Source organism: Neovison vison, chromosome X (genome assembly GCF_020171115.1).
Source record: "Neovison vison isolate M4711 chromosome X, ASM_NN_V1, whole genome shotgun sequence".
NCBI classification, from domain to species: domain Eukaryota; kingdom Metazoa; phylum Chordata; class Mammalia; order Carnivora; family Mustelidae; genus Neogale; species Neogale vison.
In genome coordinates this window covers 491,227-512,740 of record NC_058105.1, presented here as the reverse complement: position 1 = coordinate 512,740, position 21,514 = coordinate 491,227, and the positions used below count along the sequence as shown (strand labels likewise).

Sequence of the window (21,514 nt, the reverse complement as noted above, 5' to 3'; positions counted from 1 at the left end):
TTGTCTTGATTGGTTCTAATCCTCTACCCTTTTGAGAGCCTTACCTGTGTTTCTTCTGTGTTTTCTCTGAAGATGTTGGCAGAGTGTGTGTGCAGTGCCTGGTGTAGCTGGCGTCGGGTCTAACTATATGTTTAAACTCCTAAGCCCCGGATGGGCTAAGTCCGACAGCAGTTTACTCCGAAGGACACAGGGCGGTGAGACAGCATGCCAGGGGTTGGCTTTAGGCACGATTCTTCTGTGGGAGTTCTGGCAACATTCTCCACAGACCACGCAGATAGGTGCAGGAGCCACCCCGACCTAGGAGCCATAAGAGACCAACCACTCCCTCTTAGGACAGTCCCCTGTGTGCAGCATGCCCATCTTCGCCAGGGACAGGGCCCAGCAACAGGACGCACATTGTACTCCGGGGATTTCTGCGTTCACTCGCAGCCCTCTCGGCTCTCACCGCAGACACAAGGTGCCGCCCAGGGCAGTTTCCCGGAAGCAGGCTCACCTGGCCACGTGGCTGACGGCCCACTTTCATCAGGTTTCCAGGGGAGCCGAGCTAGAAAGCTGATCCGAGGCCAGTTCCCCAAACTCCTCTTGCTCACAGCCCCTTGGGTCTTTCATAGTCAGGGTTCCAGTTTTGGACAGTGACTTACTTCATTTTATAAGGCCCCTGGCTAATGACTGCCTCTGTGGAAAAGGTAGCAATAGTTAAGATATTTTAAAGGGCAGGATGGAGGCATTTCTGTCTGGATTAGGTGAGATTAAGACCATCACGTAGCCTCCAAAGTTTTACAATTATGTGATGGATTGGAGAGGTTTTTAAAATTATTTTATTTTTTAATTTCTAAAAAAAATTTATTTATTTATTTGACACACACAGCGATCACAAGTAGGCAGAGAGACAGGCAGAGAGAGAGGGGGAAGCAGGCTCCCTGCCAAGCAAAGAGCCCGATGCGGGCCTGGATCCCAGGACCCTGAGACCATGACCTGAGCCGAAGGCAGAGGCTTAACCCACTGAGCCACCCAGGCGCCCCTGGAGAGCTTTTTTTCTCCTTGACCCCAAATCAAGTGATGCCATAAATACAGCAACACTATTTATAAACTCATTACTGAGTGGCTTTTTCAGTCTTATGGCCAAAACTAGTTGATAAAATTTTCTTTTTTTATCCTTTTTTTGGGGGGAGTTTTATAACTACAGTCAGCATCATAGAATTGATGGGCCTGCTTACTAATTATATTTTCTGTATATTGATACTCTTCTAGATCCAGGGAGAGTACTGCTTACATGACCACTTGTGAGAGGGAAGTTTGAAACTTGAAGTGTTTGAACTTGGTTAATGTGCACAGAACTGCTCTTCTTGTCGAGTTAGTAGTGGCAGGTGGCCCAGGATTCTGTGTGCACATGAACCCTTAGGTATGGGCTGTGCCTCAGAGCTCAGGCAAAGAATTTATTTTTGCTTGTTCCTTCTCTCTTGTCTGATGTCAGCCACATCAAACGGAAAAGATGGACCTGGTGTGCGTGGTATATCTGAGCAGTTTGTTTACAAAGGATCATGCCTCTTGGTCATGGTTTTCAAATAATTTTATGTTGAGTTGGTTGTGTGACAACCATTTGCCTTTTGGGGATACTTCATTTGGAGATAGGCGTGACCAGATAGATTTCTCCTAGATCTTTCAGCTGCTTGAGTAAACCCATCTTAATATGAACCAGCTTCTTTTCCCCAGATCAAACCTGTGCAGTCTGGAGAGTAAAAAATACAAAAATTAAAAAGGAAAAGGTCAGCAGATAACAGTCTCTTCCTTTTCATCAGTACATCCCGGACAACAACCAAAAATTACATCCTTGGCTACTTCAGGCCATGTCTGGCCTGGACTGGGCAGTCAGTCCAGAGGGGGCTTAAGAATTCAGTTGTAATTCACCCTCACCCTCAATTTAATGTTCGACTCTTCTCTAGCTGTTAGTTGTAGTGCCAGAGCACAGTGACAGTTCGAGCTGTCCCACTGAAACACTGGCCTCAGTGTTTGGTTAGAAATGGATTCATGATAGGGAAACAAGCCTGGGTGGGTGCGTGGGGATACATTTGATTTTAGGGAAGGAGTGGTCAAGTTCCAAGACCGTGACCCTGACAGAAGGCAGGAGGAGCGAGGAAATTGGCCTTGGGGATAGACAGAGGCAGGCAAGCTGGGACGTAAGCCTGGAACCTCTTCCTTTCTTCCCTGTTCCCTATCATAACCCCCTTGGTGACCCTGTACCTATCCCAAAGGTGAAAGTTGGCTATCATAGGAACTTCTGAAAGTAGATGTCCAATCTGTTTCTGGGAGAAATCAAGATATAACTGTAAGGAAAATGGCTCAACCATGGAAGTAACCAAGGAAAGGGGCATTTTGAAAGTAGGTAATAATACAGCTTGGAAGGGCTTTTAAAAGGGAAGAAATACGGTCAGTGGGCCTTTATACAGTTCCAGGTTTTCATGTGTAACTCTGCATGTGTCATGATACAAAATTACCAAAACTATTACCGAATAATGAAAACAAATACTAATATTTGAGTACTTAAGTGGAGGAATATATTGAAATACTGAACACTGGTTATGTCACTAACTGTATCCATATTATGAACATTTTTTTGTTAACCTGCCTCCTTCTTCCCTCTTATTTCCACCTCAGAAAATGTTTCTATGAAATTGTAATTGATGTAAGTAAAGTATTTCACAGTAACATACTTCTAAAAAAAAAAAGATTTTATTTATTTATTTGACATAGATTACAAGTAAGCAGAGGGGCAGGCGGGGGGCAGGGAAGCAGGTTCCCCACCGAGCAGAGCGCCTGATGCGGGTCTCGATCCCAGGATCCTGAGATCATGACCTGAGCCAAAGGCAGAGGCTTTAACCCACTGAGCCACCCAGGCGCCCCCAGAGTAACATACTTTTTTAAAAAGTGTTTCAAACACTTCAAAGGAGATGGCAAGGGACATTTTAAGGAATCAAATTTTGGGCCTTCTAGTGGAGTAAAAACTCTCCTTTGTTAACCTCTTTCATTTTGGTGCTTAATATTTCTATATTTTGGGTTCCAAAGAATCACATCACCACTGATGTATTTTGACAAGTTAGATACATGGTCACATTGATTTAATCAATTTTTAAGATCATGTTGCACCAATGAGGGTACAATTTATGATAAAGATGAAAGCTTTGTGAATGTGTATCTAATATATCAAAATATATAAAGTGTTAGAAATTCAAGAAAAAATGGGGCAAAACATTAGTGGGAGTTAACCCTAACCCTAACCCTAACCCTAACCCTTAATACACTGTTCTCAGTCACTTACAGGCAAATCCTCTGGGCCACATTTTCTAATCCTAACTCAGAAGTTAGAAATTAATAATCTAATAAATCTGAAACATTTTAAAATTAAACACTGAAATAACTTCGAGGTAAAAAAATAGACACTAGAATTATAGGTTATTTAGGATTTAATGCAATGAGAACACTAGTAAGCTTAAAAACAGGGAATTCAGATGAAAATACGCGCCCAAGATGCTAGACTCAGAAGAATAAAAAGCCAAATGTCCAACACACTAACTTTGCTGCTTCCATCAATTAAGGTCAAGTGATCTTGTCCTTCTCCCAGAGCATTCCTTAGCCACTTACTCCCACAGGCACACCTAACCAATAACCCTAACCCTAACCCCAACCCTAACCATCACCAATCACTTCCTCCCCTTCCTAATCACAGTCTCAAACCATTCTGCCCCAGCTTTGTTGGGATTTCTGGTTGAAGCCAGGAAAAGGAAGCCCCTGGGAACTGGAGAGAGGGAGGAGCTTGGGAAAGTGGCTCCAGTGCTGGTTGCAAACGTCTGAGTTCATGTGTGTTCCTATTCACCACACCGGAGAACTGAACACAATGGTAGACTACCGCCCAGTTTCTGACCCTAACCCTAACCCCAACTGCCCAGTTTCTGGACTGGTACTGTGTGGGACATTTGGCTTTTTATTCTTCTGAGTCTAGCATCTTGGGCTCATATTTTCACGAGCACAGGAAAGATCCAAGTAGCTCAGCAGAAGCTTTGCAAACTGAACTGCCATTGGAATGACAGCACACAGAGGACAGGATGGGCCACGTGACCTGAACTTATCCAGAGAAATTCTCAGCTAAAACAAAAATACCAACATTCTCCATAGAAGTTAAGACCCAGAATTGCATAGTATTTAAAATGTTCAGAGTATATTTAAAAATTACTTGGCATGTGACATACCACAGAAATATTCACATGAAAAGAGACAAAGTATAAGTTTATGTAGATAACGTGAAAAATAAAATATTAGAAAGCAGAACAAGCAAAATTGCTAAAACCAAGAACTGGTTCTTTGAAAATACCAATAAAAGTAGACAAGCTTCTAACAACTGTGAATTATAAAAACAAAACAAAAAAGCCCATAAACATAGAGCATCACAAGTGAGAGGTTTCTATGAACCAATACAGAGGTTTTTAAAGTTATACTAAGTACAGCTGTATGCCAATATATTTGAAAATTTAGATGGAACGGATAACTTTCAAGGAAAATATAAATTAGCAAAATTTACTCACCAGGCTGTAAGCTCTGTGCTACTGTGGTAGTCATTGGCAGTCCCTGTGCCACGTGTCTACTAACAGGTCGGGGTGGCTCTTCTCCGCGCTCACTGCACTCTGGAATCCAAGCTGATGAATAAGGCTCTAGCTAGGTCCCTGCAGGTCACATGCTCAAGCCTAGATTATAGGAGAGTTAACCCTAACCCTAACCCTATTCCAGGGAAGGACAAGGAATATATGTGAACAATGAAACTCTCTAATGGCTTAAAAGTGAATCTAACCCTAACCCGAAATAAATGGAAAGGACTGTTAAACATCTACACATTCTAAAAAAAAAAAAAAAAAAAAAAAAAAAAGAAGGAAGGAAAGGAAAGAAGAAAGGGAAGGAAGGAAAGAAGATAGGAAAGAAGATAGATGCTGGACCCCAAAGCTTTTATGGGTTAGATTGCTCTGTTATTTAACTATTCTAGATGTTACTTTCATCTATTTCATTTTTTTAAAAAGATTTTATTTATTTATTTGACAGAGAGAGATCACAAGTAGGCAGAGAGGCAGGCAGAGAGAGAAGGAGGAGGAAGCAGGCTCCCCGCTGAGCAGAGAGCCCGATGCGGGACTCGATCCCAGGACCCCGAGATCATGACCCGAGCCGAAGGCAGCGGCTTAACCCACTGAGCCACCCAGGCGCCCATGATTTCATGAGGCCAGAATAACCATGGTGCCACTATGGAATTTTTGGAAATACTGTTATGAACCAATCTCAAACAGGAATAGAGACACAAAGATCTATATCACTTACTAATAAAATATTAGTAAATTAAGCCATTTTAAAAATGTACCATGAATAAGTACAGTTTATTCTAAGAATGTAAAGAAATATGGTTAAACAGATTTACTAATACAGTTAATTACAATAATAAGTTAAGGAAAAGTACATTTGATTATCTCAATGGGTATAAGAAAGACATTTGAAAAACTCAACATGTTGGGGGCGCCTGGGTGGCTCAGTGGGTTAAAGCCTCTGCCCTCGGCCCAGGTCATGATCCCAGGGTTCTGGGATCGAGCCCTGCATTGGGGTCTCTGCTTAGTGAGGAGTCTGCTTCCTCCTCCTCTCTCTCTCTCTGCCTGCCTCTCCCCCTACTTGAGATCTCTATCAAATAAATAAATAAAATCTTAAAAAAAAAGAAAAACTCAACATACATTCTTTGTAAAAGGTCTTAGTAAAATAGTAATGTAGTGAAAAGTTCTATAACCTAATCAAGGCAATTTAAGGTTAAAAATGCTAGAAGCATTTAATCCATATTCTACCCAGTGTGAAAAGAAGAAGTGGTATAAATATTCAAAAGGAAGAGAGAAAATTATCATTATTTGTAGATTACAGTGTCTACCTAGAAAACTTCAGAAGAGATCAATTGAAAGCCTGAAGTAATAAAGTTTAGTCTGGTGTCTAGATACAAGGTGTAAACATACATGTATCCACAGATGTCCTACACACTGGCAATGACCAATTAGAACATGTAATGAGAAAACCCATTCAAATAAAATATAAATATCATTTATAATCTATCAATATTATAAAATATCTAGGAATAAACAGACAGTAGCTAAAGCCTTTAAGTGTGCATGGTGAGCAATTGAAATCTAGTCTCATATCAATGACTAGAGGCCTCATGCTGTACAGTGTGTCCCCACAACCTACGCATTCTGCTTCTGTCTGTTTCTATTCCACATATAAACGAGGTCATGCAGTTGTTTTCTTTTTGTGTCTGGCTTTTTCATCAGATGAATGGGAAAGAAATTGGCACATTTATTCTTAAGTTATACTGTACTCCATGGGAATATCAAAATTTTGAAGGGAAAAAGGATAATAAACATACACCGTGGATGGGACGCCTGGGTGGCTCAGTCGGTGAAGCTCAGGTCATGATCCCGGGGTCCTGGGATCGAGTCCCACATTGCGCTCCTTGCTCAGTGGGGAGCCTGCTTCTTCTACCTCTGCCTGCTGCTCCCACTGCTTGTGCTCTCTCTCTGACACATAGATAAATAAAATCTTAAAAGAAATATATTGTGTAATTAGCCAGATACAGCACAGTAGTAGGACCTTCATAAGCAAACAATTCAATGAACTATAAAACGGGAGGCAAAAACAAACTCATGTATATATGACAATTCAATATTTGAAGAGTAAAATTTCCAACCATTGAAAAAACAATGAGGTATTCTATGGATAGTGTGGAGTAAATAGCCAGTCATTTGGGAAAAAGAGTTGTTATCCCTATCTCCACATCCTATCCATAAGTCAGTTCCTAAAGGGATTTTGGCAAATTGTCAGAAAATGGTTTTCCAGTATTTGGGTGCAGAAGGCCTATCATAAACTGACACTTTGGACATAAAACCTCAAGAGACCAGGCTATATATTAAAAAAAAAAGTACATGGTACCAAAGTCAAAAGTAATAAAATGTTTGCACCTTGTCCCCAGCCACCTGGTTTCCCAACTTTGAGACAACTGTTCTGTTTCTTGTAGACGACATGTGAAATGATGATTAAGTAAAATATGATTATTAAATAATGATGTTATCTATTAGATATTAAAGACTTCTGTAATACCAAACACCGTAGAATTAAAAGTCAGAAAAATGTGACAAAAATAATTGTTTTTTAAATTTTTTAAAAAGATTTTGTTTGTTTATTTGACAGAGATGACAAGTAGGCAGAGAGGCAGGCAGAGAGAGAGAGGAGGAAGCAGGCTTTCTGCCGAGCTGAGAGCCCGATGCGGGACTCGATCCCAGGATCCTGAGATCATGATCTGAGCCGAAAGCAGAGGCTTAACCCACTGAGCCACCCAGGCGCCCCAATAATTGTTTTTTAAAAAAGAATTTATGAAACAAAGCTTACCTCTCTGCCTACTTGTGATCTCTGTCTGTCAAATAAGTAAAAAATTCTATTAAAAACTTTTTTTTATTTATTTGAGAGAGAGAGCAGGAGCAAGGGAGAGCAGAGGGGGAAGAAATATCCTTTGTATGATCACTCACATACACACGACTACATGGAACTCTGTAAGTCTGAAAATAAAGCAGGTTCCCTCCACCATCAGAAATAATTTATCAGGGCGCCTGGGTGGCTCAGGAGGTTGTGTCTGCCTTCAGCTCAGGTCATGATCTCAGGGTCCTGGGATTGAGCCCAGCATTGGGCTCCCTGCTCAGTGGGGAGCCTGCTTCTCCCTCTCCCTCTGTCACTCCCCTGCTTGTGATCTCTCTCTCTCTGTCAAATAAATAAATAAAATCTTTTTTTAAAAAATATTTTATTTATTTGACAGACAGAGATCACAAGTAGGCAGAGAGGCAGGCAGAGAGAGGGAGAGGGAGAAGCAGACTCCCCACTGAGCAGAGAGCCTGATTCGGAGCTTGATCCCAGGACCCTGAGATCATGAGCTGAGCCGAAGGCAGAGGCTTAACCCACTGAGCCACCCATGTGTCCCCAGCATGAAAAAATGTTGTAACACATATGGTGGATAAAAAATTGATTTCCATAGGTAAGGAAATCTTACTAATTAATAAGAGAAAAACCAGCACTTTTTTATCAGTACTATATTCAACTGCAAGCAACAGAAAACCAATCACCAAATACATGCAAATTTAAAATATATATTCTCTCAGATCTGCAGAGTTCAAAGATTGGCAATAATACTCATTACAGGGGCGCCTGAGTGACTCAGTTGTTAAGCATCTGCCTTCGGCTAGGGTCATGATCCCAGGGTCCTGGGGTGGAGCCCCGCATCGGGCTCTCTGCTCATTAGGGAGCCTGCTTCTCCCTCTGCCTCTGTGCTTCATCCCCCGCTTATGCTCTCTCTCTCAAATAAGTAAATAAAAAATCTTAAAGAAATAATACTCATTAGAGATATTATCACACACTGTTCATGGGCATTCAGTAAAACCTCACTAGAGAGCAATCTGATTGATTTTATCAAAGTTTTAAATGGGTATATTCTTTGTTTCATGAATTCTCCTTTTATGATTTTGACTTGATATATATACATACACAAAGATATATATACATTGTAGAATCACTTTGTAGCAGCAGATAATCGTACATAACCTAATATCCACCAGTGAGAATTAAATAGCTGATTGTATGTGCACACAGTATAGTGCTGTTGTATCAACGTGGAGATTTTCAGCTACAAGCAGAGAAAAATGGCATAAACTAAAAAGTGATTTATTATCTCATGGAATATGGAGTCTTAAGACTCTAAGGGTAATTAAATCTGTAGCTCACTGCCATCATCAAAGATCCAGATTTCTTCTACGTCTGTCATCTTCAGTCTCTTTTCCTGATCGCATTCAGTAAACATGTACCAGGCACTAACGGACTGTACCGATACAATAATAGGGAAAAATGGACAGTTCCTGCCTTCATAGGTATTTACAAAAAATATACTGGATGTCTGCAAAAGGTAACAGCACAGTATGTGTTATCATTTATGAAAAAGATTCATATAGATGCAAACACATAACAAATCCCAAGCATTTTGTGAATATGTTTACTCTGTGATATTTACCAAGTGTTAAGTACTTTACATGGATTATCTCATCTCATCCTCACAATTCTTTGAGGTGAATATTATTATTGTCCAATTTAATATATGTGTAAATTGAGACTCTGAGAAATTGAATCACATGTATATTAACTGGTAGATTCAGAATTTGAACCCATGTTGTTTTTACTCAAAATCCATACTCTTAACCACTATGTAAATAACATTACATAAAATTAAATAAATAAAAAGTCTAAAAGGAAATAGACCAAACTTTAAACAATCATTTTCTTTAGAAGCTAATGACTTGAATGCAGCTGACAGACACCACAAGGGTTGGGTTCCTAAAGAAGTGTAAAACAGGGCGCCTGGGTGGCTCAGTGGGTTAAGCCACTGCCTTCGGCTCAGGTCATGATCTCAGGGTCCTGGGATCGAGCCCCGCATCGGGCTCTCTGCTCAGCAGGGAGCCTGCTTCCTCCTCTCTCTCTGCCTGCCTCTCTGCCTACTTGTGGTCTTTCTCTCTCTGTCAAATAAATAAATAAAATCTTAAAAAAAAGAAGTGTAAAACAGGGTTCGTGGGATAGAGTAGACAACCAGAACTTGTAATGAGAGAGGTTTCAGAGGCTGTATAAAATTTAGTCATGCTTCAGGATAGGGCCATGTGTGTGTTTATGGAGTGAAGTAGTAGTCAAGGTCATTGAACTAAAGTAGGGCAATAAAACAAGCATTCATTCTAGTATTTATGAGTCATTCAAGCATATATATACGTTGGAGTTTGCAGAAACAATGGTGAACAAGATAAATAGGGCTCTTATGTTTGTGGAACTTACAACGGGAGAAGTAGGCCGAGGCCAGATCATGCAAGGCCTTTGTAGCCATGTTAAGAAAGAAAAGGTTTATTTGGATTTTGTTCTAAATGTGCTGAGAAACCCTTGGTGGGTTGTAAGCAGGAGAATGACTTGATCTGTTTTCTGTTTTGAAAGGACCATTCTGGCTGTTATGTTCAGGTTGTATCTTGGGAATAAGAACAGAAAATAAGGTGAGCACTTAGGAAGATATTGAAGTAGTTCAGGAAAGAGTTGGTAGAAGCCTGGACGAAGGTTCTAGCAATGGAGATAGATATATTTCGAAGATAGAGCTGAGAGTGCCTGATGGTGGATCTGATGTGGGAGGCGGGGAGAAGTGAGGGATTAAGGGTAACTGCTAAGTTTCTGTGTTGAACAAAGGGATGGATGGTGGTGTCATTTATGGCGATGAGAAATATTGGGGTGGAAGGAACACAGTCTGACAGATACTGATTTCATATTGGATGTGGTGTTGAGTATAAGGAATTTGTGTATGAGTTTAGTAGGCAAGTAGGCTATATTGTTACAATGCTCAGAATGGGCTGGAGTCCTCTATTTGGGAGTCCTCAATGCGAAGACAGTAACTGGAGTTATGAGCAAAGGTAAGATTGTCTAGGTAGAGGAGAGAACGGAGAGCAATAAAAGAATTGAAGAAAGAAGAGAGTTGGGTTAGTTAGTTAGAGTTAGTTAGTTAGAGTTAGTTCCAGCAGAACTGAGAACAACAGTTTCCTAAGGGGTCAGTATACAGATGCTATGCTGAGAAGGGCCACTCATGACTTCCTGCTCCCTTGAATCCCATGAATATATTTTAGTCATAATCTTTCTGAATCCACTGCCACATTGTGAAACTACTGTCCACTCCTTCCAGTGAAACTAGACTCCCCAGGTTTTCCATTCTCTCCTTCTAAGTACGTTTCTTTGCCCTTTACCAGACACATGAAACTTTATTGTTCCCCAGGAAGACTATAGAATTACACTCTGTGTTGAACTGTCAAGAACAACTTCTAGAATTGGGAAGCTGCTTGCTGATTTTGGAGGCTGTTGGTTTCAGAACTTGATGGAGGTGAGGGAGAAATCCAGACAGTTATCTCAAGAAAATGAATTCCAGTAAAGATACAGTAACGAGCAAGTACAAAGGCCCTGAGGTGTGAATGTGCTTGGTGCATTTGAAGAACATTTCAACATCTCCCCAAAGAGTCAGATTCTGGTTACGTTTAAGGCAGAGCCAGCATAAGCAGATACATGCAACGTGGACTATGAAAAAGAGGAGTCAAGGACAACTCCAAGGTTTTCCAAAAAAGTACACAGGACAAAATTGCCATTTCCTGAGGGAGGACAGGTTATGGGAAGAACAAATTTGGGGAGGAAAATTAGGAGCTTGGTTTAGAACATGTTAGATTTCTGGTGCCTAACAGACTTTCAAATGGAGATACCGGGCAGGCAGTTGGTTGTAAAGGTCTGGAATCCATGGAACAGAGACAAGCTGGAGGTCTACATTCAGAATTCATTGACTTACATGTGGTATTTACAGCCATGGGACTGAATAAAGCCACCAAAGAAATTCACTGAAGAAAAGATGATCAGGCCCTGGGGATTTGGGGGACAATTTTAAGGAGAATGGAATGATAGACTGTATTAAGTGCTGTCACATGGGTGGTTTTCCCTTCTACCTTCCTTCCTTCCTCCCTCCTTCACTCATGACTATACAGTGATAAAGCTGTGTGAATTCAGCCTTCCTGTGCCCAGGCTCAAGCATCAAACATCTTTCCTTTTCTTCCTCTCTCTCCCCTAAATCTATACTGTAAACCCGAGGCACTGTTCTAATCTGGGCCCCACCCTCCAAGGGATCTTGACCAAAAAAAGCATAACATAACCCATACAGTAAATCTAACCCATACAGTAGGGCCAGAAACAGCTAAGGCAATCTAGCTTGGGGAACAGAACACTTTCAGGGATGACAATAGTTGCCATCAGCTCCCTGGTGTCCTAATTAAGCTCCCTGACTAAAAATTGCAGCCATTCAACTTTAGGCTTGATAGAACCAACTTTTCCAAAAGTGGTAAGGGATTGTCAGGTAGTAGTGAGGGCTTTGTGACTTTCAAAGTGATGATTATATCTTTCAAAAATTACATTCTTGTTCTCGTTTTGAGATGCCGGTGAACACTGCTTGTGTGGTATGTGTCCTACCTAATTGATACCCTCCAGTGGAAATAGCTACAACACACACTTGAAATCTCACAGTCACATAATCAACCATTTTACTAAATACAAGCAAATTCTCATTCACATACAGCTAAAGAAAACATTTTTCCACATTGCATTACAATGCACAACAAAGTGAGGGAAAGTTTACAGTTTTTTTCTGGAACAGGAGACAGTCTAATCCAGCATGCAGTGGTGGTCTTTGTTACAAGTTAGTTGGTCTTTTCTTTGACCTATGTGGTAAAATAGCTTCTAAAGCTTTATCTGTAGTATTGTATTAACACCTGATTTTTTCACACTTATTCTCTAAAACCCACTTATTGCAGTGACAACAGCACTGAATGCTACTAAAATGATTTTTAAAATTTCTAGAACTTGTTTAAGCAATTAAGCTCAGCCACCTTTGCTGGATCCTGTGCTGAGTATCTTTAAACCTGCCTTAAAAAATGCAAGGAATGAGAACAGTGTACATATAATGTATTTTAGACAAGAAAACTGTAGAGAAGTTTTGTTTCTATCCTTTTTTTTTTTTTTTTTTTGGAACTGACAGAATCTACTGGATAATCTTGCCTTTGGAATCTTCTTACAGTAGTTGATGAAACTGCATTAGTCCCATTGACCCTCTTCTATTTGCTTTCTGAAACCACAATCCGCCCAAGCCAGGTCAGGGGAAGTGAACGCAGAGGCGATAGTTGGTTCACTTGTAGTTGATGCTGCAGGTTGGTCCAAGGTGGTTTGTTTCCATAATTTTTGTTATTGGGCTGCTTCACTCTGGCTGAAGTAGTTCCCAGACATTCAGATTCAGTCACGTTCATACCGAAGTTCGACATCGTGTGTCAAAGCAATTTCCCATTGTCAGGCTTCCCTATCACAATGGATGTGAGAAACATGACTATTCTGAATTGTTTTCTTACTGTGAAAAGTATGGCTTTTGCCTAGCTCAACTGGCTACAGTCCAAAGAATAATGTAAAGCAGGCCCTCTCTTCAAGAAGATCATGGAAGCTTAAGCCAACCGTTTCAGTTTCCTGATGCATTGGATGTCTGTTCACCTGAGAAGTAAGAGCTAACCCTAACTCTCTAGGGTAGACAAGGACCCAGTGTAGGGATATGGCAAACAGGCGGCTAAGGTCATTGTGAGGTGAGTATTTTATCCCCATCCCACTCCCCATTGCTGTATTTGGTTCCTTGCAGGAATATGTCCGCTGTGTTTCACTGATAAGAACACTTGGAGCCCACACAGTTTTGATGTGTTTCGAGTGTGCAATGAGTCTCTCATTTAAAGCCCTCTTGTCAGTGAGACCTGCACTGGCTTTACGTTTCGGTCCGTCCCTGGGTTCCCTCAGGACTGTAGCTGAGTCGTAAGCAATAAGGAAACATACCCTAACATGTAGAGAACATTTATTTACAGTCATATCTCTTCCAAAGTAAACAAGTTAGTAACAGTTCGTTCATCTGACAGCAGGAACAAGCTGAGGGGACGGGAGCGAGGAGTCAGGAGACCTTCCCCTTCGCCAAGTGAATCTCCTGCTTCTTAGTTTACTCGTGTAAAATGGGGAAGAAAACCTCCCAGGCCTGTTGGGATGATCAGTAACTAATTCAGGGGACAGTGAGGTGTGTGTCTCAGTACGCGGGGGCCGTCCCTGGACACAGCTGCTCGGCCCCTGGAGAGGCGGGCGGGTGAGCTCCAGGCCTGGGACGAGGGGACAGAGGGTATGGCATGGATTACAGTGTTTCTCTCTTCTACGGACACGGTCATCTATTCCATCACACGGGGGTGCGCTTTCTGGAGTGTGGTAACAACAGTATGTATAACGGTTTTACTAGATTTTACTAGAACAACAGGCCTTCAAAGGGTCTTAGTGAATAGCTGCGCTGTGCCCCTCGTTCTACAGACGAGCTGGTACCTTCTGGCCAAACCCAGCGCACACACTTCTCACCGATTAAGCTGATCTCCCGGTCGCTTTAGTTCTAATGGTTTCCAGTGGGATCCTTTCCCCCCTTTACATATTTCCTTATGTTTGTGACCTCTGAATGAGCGGAAACACCAAGAAATAGTTCTCCTGTCTGAGGGTGTATTTTTCTGGAAAAGTTGCCCCGGACCTCAGCCCCTCGACACGCGGTTCGCGAAGGGCACATCCACCCACCCACGGCCAGTCAGACGCCCCTGGAGGAGGAGGCTCACTTGGTTTGCCACACGGAGGTCGAGTCCTTTCGGTCACGCAGGGAATCTCTTCGATGGGAGCGCTTTGCAGTTCGGGTGGGAGAGCACGTGTCGGGGCCCAGACGGCCGACTAGCACAGGCACCTCCGCTCTGATTTGACCACCTCTTCTGAAGAGTGAACCACGTTTGGTACAAATCCACTCTTCACCCCTTCCCATCCCTCCTGGATCGTGATATCCCCCCGTTTAACCAGCTCGTATATGTCTCTTGTCAGGTCTGTGAAGGCTTTCTCCACGTTGATGGCGTCTCGGGCCGACGTCTCGATGTACTTCATGCCGTACGCAGCAGCCAGTTTCTCTGCCTCGTGGCGAGTCACTTGCCTCTGTGTATCCAGGTCACACTTGTGACCCACCAGGACAAATACGATTTGGTAGGGCTGGACGTGTACTTTGGTCTCTTCTAACCACTCATGCACATTCTGGAAGGACCTGCGGTTGGTAATGTCAAATAAGAGAAGACCACCTACAGAGTTCCTGTAGTAGGCGCGAGTGATGGATCTAAAACACAAGAAAGAAGAAAAGAGTAAGGCCGAGCCCAAACCCCTGTACTTCAGGGGGCTCATCAGTGCACCGACAGTCCTTTAGTAAGAGTGATCGTGTTTTTCAAGAATGGAATGCGAATGCCGTTCTGTAATTAATAACCCGGGGGTTTTCAATTGGGCAAAACTGAGAGACGGCATCTTCTAGAAAGGAACGCTCATGGCCTTCCAGGCATTTTCTCTCGATTCAGGTAGAACTACAGCTTACTGTCCCACCCTGGCAACACGGGACTCCGAAGTAGTCATTATTATGTTATCATTCTATTATTATTATTAGTTATTATTATGAAGTACTTGAACCAGAATTTAAAAAGATTAGAAATGCATTTATGGTAGTTGCCAGAAATGTCTATGAGTATATATAGCTGTATTGCAATATACTCCATTTTCCCCCATGTAACACTTCTTATTTCACTCTAAGAGGGTCCTCCATCTCTTCTCTGAGGAGAAACATGCTTTGTTTTTTTATTTTCTAGGCCATGTGGAAAGGGGAAAAATCAGGATGCTCTGCGGCGGTGTCGAGCAGAGTGCCCGTCAGCCCCATTTCCTGACACACTTCAGAGAGGCTGAGTCAGGAGCTACCCCTGGGAAAAACTGCCTAAATAGCAAAAATTTCCCGTTAAACTGATAGAACTTATTTAAAGCAGTGTGCTGGGAGTATCTCTAAAACCTAAAGGTTTAGGTTCTAAAACATTTGCTGTACTTAAACAGAAGAAACCTCTGATATTTGAACTTCGTGATTTGAGGAGCGCACATAAGTCACAGTCCTTGGCTTAGAGCATATTAGAGCTTAGTGGAGGGGGTTGAACCATCACTGTGCTTCTCGGTCTACATCTGTTTTTAGGTTTTCTGTCTCCTTGGATGAAAAAGTTAAACAATGAGGGACTCAACAGCTTAAGGCTTAGGACCAAAGGCCCAGTGATAAGAGAACAAACATCATCCAGGGAATTAGATTCCAAGTTAGATGATAGTAAGAATGAACGTTACCAGTGACTTCAAGTCTCTAAAACCAGGCAGTTCAGCCCTGGAGACTGGAAGCATTTCTAATTCTCTTATGTTTAAGGGTTCATGGAGAATGGCAGGTGTAATCAGAAAATTCACTGTGAACAAAGGTTTTGATTTGTGACTAACTTGGTTCAGGAAAACAGTGAACAAGCTGTGGATCCCTATCACAACTCTTAAAGACATTATTATATTAGTGGTTTGTAAGTATTTAGAAAGGAAAAAAGCCCTTTCCGAACACAATATAAGGCTACCTAAAAATTTAAAATTCCCATTCATCAAAAATTTTTTCTTGAAGTTCAAAGACAAATGACAAACCAGGAAAATATTTTACAACATACATGACAGAAAAGGGTAATAATCTATTAAAAAACTCTTTCAAGTCAATATCACCCAATAAATAATAAGCAGTGGATATGAAAAGGCTGATCATAGAGAAAGAGATTCCTGTCAACATATAAAAACCCTTTCTTCACTTCTAATACAAGAAATGCAATCACGAATTCAGAGTTGATCCTGTGCAAGGGTAGGTGCCACAGTGTTGTTTGCAGAAGTTGGGGGTGGGGTGGGTGGGGCCAAGTTTGTAGTCAAGTGTTCTTTCTCCTCTTCTTCAACTACCTAACCAGTATTTTCTATGCTCAATTAGTGTTCAATAGATAAATGAATAAATAATGACAGACATATTTGAAAATGAATAAAGGCTATTGAGTTCTTTTGACCTAATTCCTGCTGCCATATGTGACATTAGCTCAACTTGTCCAAGTTTTCTGTGTACGCTGCTCTGTCACTTGTCTTTACACATGCTGTTTCCTGTCCCTGGGCTTTTTCTGTCTTGGCTTGGGTAATCCTATCCATCAGGTCTCATCCTCTCCAGGCAGCCTTCTGTATGTTCAGACATATAATTACACATGATACGTACTACAAGGGAAAACAAAGGGTTGTAGGAGAAAATTATACCTGTTCATTGATTACTCATCATATGCTTAGCGTTGTAGTAGGGTGTGGGCATCTGAATATGAACCAGACAGTCTTTTGTATAATTGCTGTTTATGTATTTCCTTCCACTATGTCAGCACAGAAGTTCTAAAAGGGAAGGGCTCTTGTCTGTTTTGTTTACAAGGCATCCTCTTGTGTGTTTCCTCAGGCTGTTTCCCCAGAAACAAGCCCAGTGCCTGGCATGCAGTGGATGACTTCCGAATGTGTGCTGGTTGCAAGGAGGAATCAATCATCCGTATCTCTTTCATATAGTTACGATTATCTCTATCTCTCTATATCTGCATCTATGTCTATAAGTAGCTATCTGTGTATATCATCTGTCTGTGCCTGTCAGTTTTGTAAAGATGACCTGGAAACAGTTTTGAAAGTAATGTAGCATAAGGACTGAGATTGATAAATTCCAGCTAGTTTATTAGCCACCAAGGGGCAGATCGGTGGAATTGTGGTGCCAGCAATACGTATTATTGACTGGCCCTCCCTGCCAGGGTGTTTCTTTCCCGGCACTGAACTTCCGGCTAGCTGAAGGTGGGCTTGAGCAGAAATCCCCAGACCCTTGGGATCGTCCCTACGGGGGGCCGACACCAGGACCAGGAAGTCCTCTCTCCCCAAGGGTTGTGCAAAGCCGTGTAGACCCTCCCACTGCTCGCGGCCCGGCTGCGCTCCCCACCTGAACCTCTCTTGACCCGCGGTATCCCAGATCTGGAGCTTGATGCGTTTTCCTGGCTCGATCTCCACCAGACGGGAGAAAAAATCCACCCCCACGGTGGGGTCCGAAACCTGGGCAAAGCGGCCCTCGGTGAAGCGGCGGATCAGACAGGACTTGCCCACCGTGGAATCCCCGATGACAATGAGCCGGAACTGGTATAGCCAGATGGCCTCCATGGCCGGGGCTCAGCAGGTCTCCTCGGCCCGGGCCGGCCGTGGGCGGTGAGAGGGGCGCCCTGCCGAGGCCTCGGAGAGCGTGGCTTGGTCCGGATCTAGATCGGCCGCGAGCACATCGCTAGCCTGGGAGCCTGAGGCGAGGTAGGCCCCGGCGCGGGCAGAGCGAAGGAATGGATGCTGCGCTCGCAGAGGTGATGAAATGGCAGCAGCATCAGCACCACGCACTCTGACTCATCACTGACAACCGAGTTACTGTAATCCCGCGCGTAGACGCGACCGCCGGCGCTGCCACACTGTCTGTAAAAGGAGCGCACACAGAAACAGCCGCGGGGGGCGGTGCGGAGGGAACCCAGCGCCTGCCTTTCCCTTCTAATTTCTCCACCCACCGCCCCTTCTCAATGAACTGTTTTCTCTATCTCCAACTAGCAAAAGGAATACCTTTTCATGCAAACTAGCAAGACAATCCAAAAATGTACACAAAAAAGTAGATCCGTCATTATTAAGATATTAACAGCTTGGGATATATTCTTTTACGTGTATTGCCAAGCAAATACACATACACATAAAAATGTATTGCTGTTTGGTGTCGCAAAAATTGAATAGAATTGGACCATTACTTTAGTGTTTGCTTTTTGCAGTTAATAAAGAATCATAAATATCCTCCATTTCCAGCCCACTTGCCTTTTGCAATGACAAAATACCATTTCTCAAGTATTGACCATTAGCATTTCCTCTTCTGGGAATAACCTCTTCAAAACTTTTCCCTGTTCTTCTTCTTCTTCTTCTTCTTCTTCTTTTTTTTAACATTTTATTTATTTATTTGACACACAGACAGAGATCACAAGTAGGCAAAGAGAGAGAGGAAAGCAGGCTCCCCGCTGAGCAGAAAGCCCCACGCGGACTCCATCCCAGGACCCTGGGATCATGACCGGAGCCGAAGGCAGAGGCTCAACCCACTGAGCCACCCAGGCGCCCCTGTTTTTTTTTTTTTTTTAAATTAAAAAACGTTGGGCTCCTGGGTGGCTCAGTCGGTGAAACGTCTCCCTTCGGCTCAGGTCATGATCCCAAGATCCTGAGATTGAGCCCTAGTCACAGCCCCTGCTTGGCATGGAGTCTTCTTCCTTTCCCGCTGCCTCTCCCCCCTCTTGTGCTCTCTCTCAAATAAATAAAATCTTCAAAAAACAGTTTTATTGATACAAAATTCACATTCCATACTATTCACTCATTTGAAGTGCATAAGTCAATGGTTTTCGGTCATGGACTTGTGGAACCATCACCATACTCCATTTAAAAATATTTTCATCATCCCCCAAACAGACCCCTACCTTTTGGCCCATCATCTCCTATCATCCTTTCCTCTTAGCCCTAGGAAGCAGCTAATCTACTTTCTGTCTCTATAGATTTCCTTATTCCGGACATTTCATATAAAGGGAATTATAAAATATGTGCCTTCTTTTCACAGAGACATTTTCTGGCCTTATAACTGGCTTTTTTCACTTACCATAATGTTTTAAAAGTTCATTCACATTCAGTTTTATGACTGAGTGGTATTCCACTGTGTGGAAGTACCATTCTATTAATCCATTTATCTATGGATGGAAATTTGGGTTGTTTCCACATTTGGGCCATTATAAATAATGCTGCTATGATCATTTTGTCTACAAATATTTGTTTGAACACATGTTTTGAATTCTTTTAGCTTTAAATCTAGGAGTGGAATTCCTGACTTCGGTTGAATGCTTTGAGGAAATGCCAGACTGTTTTCCAAAGAGACTGCAAAGTATGATGGCTCTTATTTCTCTGTATCTTCTTCAACACTGGTTGTCTTCTGACTTTTTAATTTTAGACATCTGAGGAGTGGGTGTGAAACGGTATAGCTCATTGTGATTCTGATTTGCATTTCCCTGAAGACTAATGACAGTGTGTATATTTTTACATCCTTATTGACCATTTGTGTATCTTCCTTGAAGAAATGTAGATTCAGATCCTTTCCCCACTTTTAAACTGGGTTATTTGTCTTTTTATTGTTGAGTTGTAAGAGTTCTTTATATATATTCTAGGTACAGGCCCTTTATCACATACATGATTTGTAAATATCTCTCCCATTCTGTGTTCCCTTTTTGAACTTTCTTGAGGGTGCCCTTTGAAGCACAGAGTTTTAAATTTTGATGAAATAGAAATTACCTTTCCCCCCTTTTGTTGCTCATGCTTCTGGTGTTATGCCTAAGAGTACTTTGCCAAATCCAAGGTCGTGAAGATTCATTCCTAGACTTTCTTAAAAGATTTTCATAGTTTTAACTCATACATTTAGGTCTATGGTCTATTTCGAGTTAATTTTCAAATATGTTGTGAGGCAGGGATCCAACTTAATTCTTTTGCATATGGGTATCCAGTTGTCCAAGCACCATTTGTTGGGAGAGGTCATTCTTTCCCCATTGAATGATTTTGGCACCCTTGTTGAAAATCAACTGGCCATACTCTATGGGTTTATTTCTGGACGCTCAATTTTATTCCATTGGTTTATATGTGTAGCCTTATGCCAGTAACACATTGTCTTGATTATTGTAGCCTTGTAGCAGTTTTGAAATCAGGAAGTATGAGTCCTTGTCCTGTGTTCTTTGCCAAGATTGTTTTGGTTATTTGAGGCCTCCTTTAATTCTATGAATTTTAAGAACAGCTTGTCAGTTTCTTCAAATAAGGCAGCTGAGATATTGATTGAGATTTTATTAAATTTATAGATCATTTTGAAGAGTATATTCATCTTAACAAAATTAAATTAAGTCTCCTAATGCTTGAACATGGGATATTTTCCCACATATTTAGGTCTTTTAAAATTTCTTTTAACAATGTTTTTTAGTCTTCAGTTTGCAAGTCTTACACTTCTTTGGTTAAGTCTACACATTGAAAAGTCCCACTAGGTTTCTGGGAAAATAAACCAGAATTATCAACTCCAAGACATATCCTAGTAAAATTATTAGACATGAAAGGTAAAATATATCCTCAAAGCCTCTAAGCAAAACAATTAAACAATTCATGAAGGCAAAAGTCTAAAAAAAAAAGAAAGACTAAAGTCTTTCACTTTGGAAATATTTCTTGGATTATAGGTTTAAATCTTTTAGATATTCCTTTGTTTCTCTTTCAATTCATTGATTTCTTTCTGATCCTTTTTACTTCCTTCTCGTTTCATTTTCATTCTCTTAGTTATTTTTCTGCCTTTTTCAATGCACCTTATTAAATGTTCTTGAGTCTATTTTCCCTTCGCAACCTTGTAATTTATCTTCACTTCTGAGATAATTTTGTCTCTTTCTTCCATTTTTTTTTTGGTTTGATCAATTTTCTCTTTCGTTTTTTTCTTGATTTTTTGAAAACTGAATCCAGGTGATTTTTTTCATACCCCCATATATTTGTCTGCATGTTTTAAAATTCAGTTTGGAATGTTGTATTACGGGGTTTTTTTCTGTAAGGAGATGTCTATCAGTTGAGGTATGCTGGATCCTGTTTTCTGATTTTTGGGTGTAATAACTCTATAGATTTACTAAAAGTTACTTCTCACTTCTTTTTATGTCTTGTATTTCTTCCCTAGAAGCCATACTTCTTCCTTGTACTCTTTGTTCTGGCCTACTGGGACATTTTAAAACATATTTTTTATACTTGAGTTAGACTTTTCTTTCTTTCAATGATTTTAGATTAAACCTAGACTCATGACTAACTTCCTTATTTCCTATAGTTTTTTTCA

At 41.5% G+C, this 21,514-nt stretch overlaps 1 protein-coding gene across 1 annotated transcript; it reads right to left on the bottom strand.

Moving 5' to 3' along the window:
* Nucleotides 1–14,346: 14,346 nt before the first annotated feature.
* Nucleotides 14,347–17,867, bottom strand: RAB39B (RAB39B, member RAS oncogene family). The gene is made up of 2 exons (XM_044235175.1): nt 17,564–17,867; nt 14,347–14,857 (listed from the first exon to the last, which is right to left on the bottom strand). Exons 1-2 carry the CDS (start codon nt 17,776–17,778, stop codon nt 14,431–14,433), a joined length of 642 nt encoding a protein of 213 aa, XP_044091110.1. The 5' UTR covers nt 17,779–17,867; the 3' UTR covers nt 14,347–14,430.
* Nucleotides 17,868–21,514: the final 3,647 nt, after the last annotated feature.

What these genes read in the sequence shown, in the direction of transcription:
- RAB39B (XM_044235175.1), bottom strand. Translation starts at nt 17,778, where the DNA reads ATGGAGGCCATCTGGCTATACCAGTTCCGGCTCATTGTCATCGGGGAT. An exon ending in GCGGGTCAAGAGAGGTTCAG is followed by an intron (nt 14,858 to 17,563) that starts GTGGGGAGCGCA and finishes CTTGTGTTTTAG; the next exon opens with ATCCATCACTCGCGCCTACT.